The sequence below is a fragment of the Amborella trichopoda genome, chromosome 10, assembly GCF_054954075.1.
Source record: "Amborella trichopoda isolate Santa Cruz 75 chromosome 10, AtrichopodaSantaCruz75HAP2 v2.0, whole genome shotgun sequence".
Taxonomy (NCBI): domain Eukaryota; kingdom Viridiplantae; phylum Streptophyta; class Magnoliopsida; order Amborellales; family Amborellaceae; genus Amborella; species Amborella trichopoda.
In genome coordinates, this window is record NC_142345.1 from 41151192 (window position 1) to 41158887 (window position 7696).

Sequence of the window (7696 nt, forward strand, 5' to 3'; positions counted from 1 at the left end):
TACCTATTTTGTTTAACGGAAATTCCTATTTTACTAGGATTCCTTTTTTACATCCACAATTTTATTAGGTGTTCTTACTGTTTAGGTACTCCTATTTCTTCACTCTAGCTTGTATTTTTGGAAAAAAAGTATTTTACTTCGAATCGTTTTCAATATCCCATTTTATTTGGGCACTCCTATTTCTTCTCTCTGGCCTATTTTTAAAAAGCCAAAGAAAAAAAACTTTATTTTCGTACTCGGTTTTAAACTTCATTTTATTTATGATATCATATTTATTCTCAATAGTTTGCATTAATTTCTAAAAAAATAAGTTCTTATCAGAAAAATAAGAGATTTTTAAAGGCAAATAGATATGACTTTCTGTAAGCTTTATCTTAATATATTTTAAGGCATATTTAGAAGCAAGCAATATATGTAAGTTAAGACACAGATAGGAGCAAAATTTTGAGGAAAAAGGCCAGAGAAAAAGAGGCATAAAGAATTGAAAAATCACACTTAATTTTTCTCTGATAGATAGCAGACCCCAAAAAAATAAAGGATAATCATGTTAATAGGGGTGGCAACGGGTCGGATATGGGTCATGTCCGGCTGGACCCAGACCCAGACTCAAATGGATTTGGGTCCAAGTTTTGGACCAAGACCCGATCCGTTGGGTCCAAAAATTGGACCGATACTCGTACCCATTGGGTCTCGGGTCTACCCCGTCAGGTTTCGGGTCCGTTGTCACCCTCACTATGAGCTTCTTTTTTTCTTGTCTTTTTTTTGCCCCTTTTTTTTACCATCATATACCCATATTATTGGCAAAAAGATCACAATCACCCACTATTAGATTTCAAGCCGTGTGATTTGTCATTTAATAGCTAAATATGACTATTAGTTCTAATTATATATGATCCTTAATACATCCAAATGAATTGGGCCTAAAGTAAAGTATTTTATCTCTAACACAGTTTACGGGTATAGGGCTGGACCTGCACCCGACTTGCCGGGTCCAAATGCTAGACCCATACCCAACCCGTGTCTGGTATATCTTGCAGGTCCCAGGTCGGATCCGGGTCTAGGTCCATTGCCACCCCTACATATTAGCCTAATGAGGCCTACCTGATTAGACCCCGAACTCCGCCCCATTATCCATCCATAGGCTGGACCTGGCCCGACCAGATTAGGGTATTTGGACAAGGTTGGTCTAGCTCTAGCATACTAAGGCGTTTAGTTTAAATATTTTGGGCAGTGTACGTTTACAAATAATACTTTAGTTCTTGGATCAATCGACCATGAGTGGGCATATTATAGGTTAAAGAAAATGAGGAAGAAAAAGAATGAAACCACCTGCAACAATGATAAAAAGGATGCCCGAAAAGCGCATCAAGTTTACTTGGATCTCGCCCTCCAAGAATTGGAGGGTCTCTATTCAATCTTGAGACATTATTATTTTTTGAAGTAAATAGAGAGTGAAATTAAGATTTATTTCCTGAAGATGTTGCATACCCAAAATTTAGGGTCGTAAAAGTACTCATAGGTTCTGTTTTTACCTTTTGCAATAAATGAATAATATATTCCTGCAGTAACATAAAATCTTTTAGCTATATTGAGTTGCACATACAATTCAAAATACATCTATACACACAATATACAGGTACATGTGCCATGCTATTTAGTAGGTACATTTGCATATTAAACATTTTGGTTCATGTTTAGCAGGATACTTGTATCATCAGCCCTCCGCTAGTGACCACGGACGGCTAATTTCAATCTTTCTCAACTTATGTCCATCTTTAGCCACTTGAATTGGAGGAGGTCCATATGAGTCCTCCTTTGTGGACATCGTGCAATATTCAACTCATCTTACAAATTAACATACTAGATCGTATCGAGCGTGTTTCAAGGAAAAGTATAGAATGAGACAATTTACCTTTGATACAAGATAGTCATATTAATCTTGACCGTTAGATGTGAAGTTGCGTAGCTGCAATTATTCCATTGATCAAACTCAAACTTCAAAAGAAATTTTCTCGTACTTTGTTACACATCCATGCTATCAAATTTCACAATCGGATGGTTGTAAGTAATTGTGGCTACCTTATATCAAAGGTAAATGGTCTCATTTTATACAATCATGTGTTTCAAAGCATACATCATTATAAGTTTCCTCATGGCCTCACCCTTCTCTATCCATAATGCAGTAAGTATACTATACTCATGCAAATGAAGGTCGATCTTTCAAAGACCTTTTTTATTAAAATATTTTGATGATAAATATATTTCGGTGATTAATAGAATATAGAAAAATGCTGAGATTAGCCTACTAGCTCATATGAAAATATGAGTCATCAGTCCAAATTGAATATGGGCGGATCTGATGATCGCTGCCTTATTTTTTAATTTTAATATTTTTTATACAAATCTAAATAACTTGAAATTTTAGGTGTTCTTTTTTCTCATCAAGACGCACCTACTAAAAATATTTAAAAAATAATTTGTAATATTTAAATTACCAAAATACCCTTGAAACTTTTCAGGGGTATTTTGGTCAATTTATGTCTTGAAATATATATTTTTTGATATTTTTTATTATATTATCTCATTTTTTAAAAACACACGGCTAAAATTTCAAGTTATTTGAATTTGTAGAAAATAAATTAAAATTTAAATACGAAATGAGGTCGTGACCGTCAGATTGGCCCAGATTCAATCTGAATCCTTGAACTTGTATGTTCATATAAGCTAGTGGGTTAATCTCAACATTTTCCATACAACATTATTACTAGCAGTATATAAACTACTCATTTTCATTAATGTTATTTGTTAAAAAGGTTTTGGGCCCATGGGTACACCGGTGGACTTCAAAAGATACGGCGGAGCTAGAAGCTCGCATTGTACCTTTTTCTCTTGATACGTGCTCCACTCACCACACATCAATTTCACATCGACCTACTAAAAAGAAAAAAAAAAGATGGAGTTTATGTGAGGCTTAAAATTTGAAACTCAAAATATAATGCAAATCATATTAATTTATGAACACTTATTTTTAGGTGAAATAGAGATCTAGATAATTTATTATAATATACACTATTTTGTAAGCTTAAAATCTTAATTTTTTTTACAATGATAATGTTCAAGGCAAGATGATCGAGGTAAATGTTTTCCAATGCATGAATTGTAATTATCAAACCATTTTCCATAAAAGGGCAAGAAAAAGAGATGAATTTGAGTTTGAGCCACAGAAAATAAAAAGAGAGAAAGAAGAAAATAAAATTATAAGTGTTCAAGAACTGTACAACTCATCACTCCATGAAAAATCATGGATTTGAAGATTTTCAATGGATAGAAGGGGATAGAGAGCCACATTCGAGCAACGTAGCCAATCAAAACGAGGATTCAAATATTCAGTAGATAAAGAGAGGCCTCCACCACCACCTATATAAACACACACAACACACCATCTCTTCACTTCACTTCCCAACGCCATGGCAACGATGACCCTCTCATCCCCCTCGTTTGCTGGCAAGGCCGTGCCCGTAGCGACCCAGTCGGAGTTTGGGAGCACTGTCCGTGGTGATGGTCGAGTGAGCATGAGGAAGTCTGCTAGCAGGGCCCCGGTGTCCGGAAGCCCGTGGTACGGCCCTGACAGAGTCAAGTACCTCGGCCCGTTCTCCGGTGAGCCCCCGTCCTACCTCACTGGCGAGTTCCCTGGTGACTACGGGTGGGACACTGCCGGCCTCTCTGCCGACCCCGAGACCTTCGCCAAGAACAGAGAGCTCGAGGTCATCCACTGCAGGTGGGCCATGCTCGGCGCTTTGGGATGCGTGTTCCCAGAGCTACTCTCTCGCAATGGTGTCAAGTTCGGTGAGGCGGTGTGGTTTAAGGCCGGTGCTCAAATCTTCAGCGAGGGTGGACTGGACTACTTGGGCAATCCGAACCTGGTGCATGCTCAGAGCATCTTGGCTATCTGGGCCACTCAGGTCATCCTCATGGGCGCGGTCGAGGGTTACCGTGTGGCCGGCGGTCCCTTGGGTGAGGTGACCGACCCACTCTACCCCGGTGGCAGCTTTGACCCCTTGGGCCTGGCCGAGGACCCTGAGGCCTTTGCCGAGTTGAAGGTGAAGGAGATCAAGAACGGCCGGCTCGCCATGTTTTCGATGTTCGGGTTCTTTGTTCAGGCCATTGTCACTGGAAAGGGTCCATTGGAGAACCTGGCTGACCACCTTGCAGACCCAGTGAACAACAATGCTTGGGCCTATGCCACCAACTTTGTGCCCGGAAAGTAATTGTTTTTTTTTTTTTTTTTTTTCTGTCTGTTGTGAAAGGGTTGCGGACCCAAATAATTGGAAAAAAGTTGGTAAGAGTGTTGGAATTGTGCATTTTGTGGTGATGGTCTTGCATCATTTCAATGAATTATGTAAATTTGGAGGATTCTTGAGAACTTCTAATGTTTAACCTGGATTTTGGTTAATCAGATATTTTCCATTTTTCCCATACTTTCCTTAGTCTTCTTTTGGCTGAATTTGTCACAAATTCATTGAAAAATTCACTAGGATTATGTTTCAAACGATAATAATTCTTGCTTAAGAATGGATGGATCGAGAGAGCACAGTATTTTGGGTTGAGCCAAAGCACATGGCAAAGTTATTTTTCATGGTATTGATCGGGAAGATTAAAACTACTGCTGCCACATGAATGGGGGGCACTTTTTTATCTGAAAGGAAAAAAAATGCCCCATTTGAATACACCATTTCTCATAGCTGTCTTTGGTACATTCGGAAACAAAATTTATCAGTGAAGGAATTTTTTGCTGGAGCCATTTGTTCTTGTTCAAACTCGAGTATAACTCTACTTGTACCCAGAATAATCCATGTCTAGCAAAATAAAGTGTGTTCACTGAATGTGAAGGTTTTGTCGGAATCTCTGTGTCAATAGCGAACCGCAACGTTGTGCCATTTCATCCGCTCGAAATCCCTATCAAAAACTTTGATGGATTTTGCAACATTTGATGAATTTTTATCTCTGGAACTTCCAAGAAACAAATGCTTCCAAGCAGCAGGCCAATGTTCTCCATTATAAATCCTAATTTTTTAGGTACTAAATCCTTAGTTAATTATTTGACTTCCTCAAATGAGTTGCAGGGATCTTACTCCCACTTATCATGACCAAGATAAAAAATACATGACAACAAGTTAAGTTGGTTTCCAATCAACTAGGTTCAGTTCAGAGTCCTCAGATTAGTTTGGCCTGCTACATTATCATTTATAGTTTTAAAAGTAATAATCAAATTGAACCCTCAAAGTATAGTCAGATTTCATATGAAAGTTTTACAAAAGATAAAGGGATTACAAAGTTCTTCTTATACTTTGCTTTCTATTCTAATAATGAATGGGGGATTTTAAAGAAACGTCCCTAAAATATTGAGACCCATAATTTAACACTTGCACCTTTTCTTTTGATAAATTTTGTTAGGTCTTTTAAAGCACTTATGTTCATAAATTGTGAGTGGGACAACTTCTTTAACCCGAATCCCCATATTTAAGTACTTCACCCGATTTAAGATCGAACAACCATGCTGATTTTTTGCCCCCTTGTATAAAGATAGAGAAATTTACATCGTACGTACCATATAATTTAGGTTGTTTAAGTTTTGGACACGGTTTCTATGCAGCAAGCCCGCATATTGTAGAAATGCGGGCTGGGCAATAAATATATTTTTCTAATATAATTTGATCGTAATTTTTAAAGAATATATAATCTTTAACATGGAAATCATGAGTATAAAAATAATAATTATTATTATTGAAAGCTAGAAATAATAATTATTTTAAAAAACCATTTGGACTGTTAGTTACACTTGTTTTTAGATAGACCACCTATTTATAACTCTGGACTGCATATTGTAGAAATGCGGTCCAACCCACATGAAGCAATTTTCAAGATTTACCTAATATCTTTCTAATGTAATTTAAGGTTAGGAAGTAAAGTGCGCCTCGAATTTTGTAGTTGTATTCCTGGCATTGGAAACCTTACGATGGCTTGTAAATCTATGTTCAATTCTAATTATGAAATTTGAAATTATAAAAAAAAAAGTACAGATCTAGCAGATATATAAACATCTAAAAATCTTGAAAATAAACCGTTCAAAAAATTCGTGTTACAAGACGCACTGTTTTTATGACATCGAAAAAAAAAAAATTTCTCTTCATTTTTTAGGTGCAATTTACTAGTATAGTATAAGGTTGCAACCCCACATAATTTTTTTTTCCCTTTACGTAATTTTTAATTAAAAAATCTCATGAATCTCATCACATTGATGGGTCATTTGGATCCTGTCCTACTAATGGGTCGTTAGGATCCAATAAGACTTAACACACGTTTTTAAGTCCATTCATGGGTGGGACATGGTCCTTGTCACATCTCTCTAAGACCCCCACTAGGGACTGACTATAAGGACTTTTTTTGTACCCGGTTCAAAAGAACTAATTTCCCTTGCTTTCCAAATTGTATTAATGTTTTGAAATGACCCAACCCATCATTTACACTGTCTTCGCCCACCCAAGTGTAATTATACCCCACTTTCAAAACCTCATCATATCATATAATATCATCGTCCACTATATTAGCATAAGTGTCACGTGTTCATGGGCGCCTAAATAAAATTTATGAGCTTACTACTACTAGAGCGCACACACTTGAAAAAATATGTTTAAAGGATTTTTCTGCACTTTGAAATCACATCGCCACACCTCGCCGGAAAATGTAATTCCTTTGATACTACAAAAGTATATTTCACCCCTTCATAGAAGGTCAGGGCAGTATTCCACATATTAGATTATGCTACAAATACCGCTTTCACCACTTGATATACACGAATCAGGTGCTCTTATGTGTAAAGGGATTGGTCTAAAAATCCAAAAATAAAACATAATGAGTAAATTTTAAAAAACTAATCGGTGGCCCGGATCAGACACCCTAAAAGCCCATCCAGATCAGTAGATCGACGATCTGGATCGGCAATCGGCCTGATTAAGCTGTAAACAAAATCGAAAAAATTATTAAAATTTATTATAAATGTTGTTTTTTAAGAAATCTAAAAAGAAATCGGGGTACTACATTATTAATTTTTATTTTTTTCATCAATATGTGAATATTAAGATATTTTTCTCTGTTTGAATTTATTTTAACCATGAAATTACATCACAGAAAATAAAAATCATGTAACTATCATGGATGACGTATATAATCATACGTGGACTACAATAAATAATGGTTTTTTTATAAGAACATTTTAGCTTTTTTGACAAAAACCTTTTATTTTTTTACAATAAATGTCTGTCGTGTTACGTGTTTTTAGCAAGAACCTTTTTTTTGACAAAAAATACTTGTTGTATTATTTTTTTTATATAAGAACTTTTTTTTCTAACAATTACTTTTTGTTACTTTTTATTTTTTTTGACAAAAACCTTTTATTTTTTTAACCAAAAAAAATTGAAAAGGAAAATAATTGATAAGAACCTTTCTTCTTCTTCTTTTTTTATAAGAAACTTTTTATTTTATTGATAAGAAAAAAATTTAACGAAAAGCAAAATTGATAAAAAAAAAAAACCTTTCATTTTTTTTATAGGAAAAAAACTTGACAAAAAGCGAAATTGATAAAAAAAAAACCTTTCATTTTTTTCTTATGACAAAAAATACTTGTTGTGTTATTATT

At 35.5% G+C, this 7696-nt stretch overlaps 1 protein-coding gene across 1 annotated transcript; it reads left to right on the forward strand.

The window, feature by feature from the left end:
• The first annotated feature begins 3291 nt into the window (after window positions 1-3291).
• On the forward strand, window positions 3292-4476 carry LOC18433941 (chlorophyll a-b binding protein, chloroplastic). Its single transcript, XM_006844018.4, has one exon. It carries the CDS (start codon window positions 3468-3470, stop codon window positions 4266-4268), a length of 801 nt encoding a protein of 266 aa, XP_006844081.2. The 5' UTR covers window positions 3292-3467; the 3' UTR covers window positions 4269-4476.
• Window positions 4477-7696: the final 3220 nt, after the last annotated feature.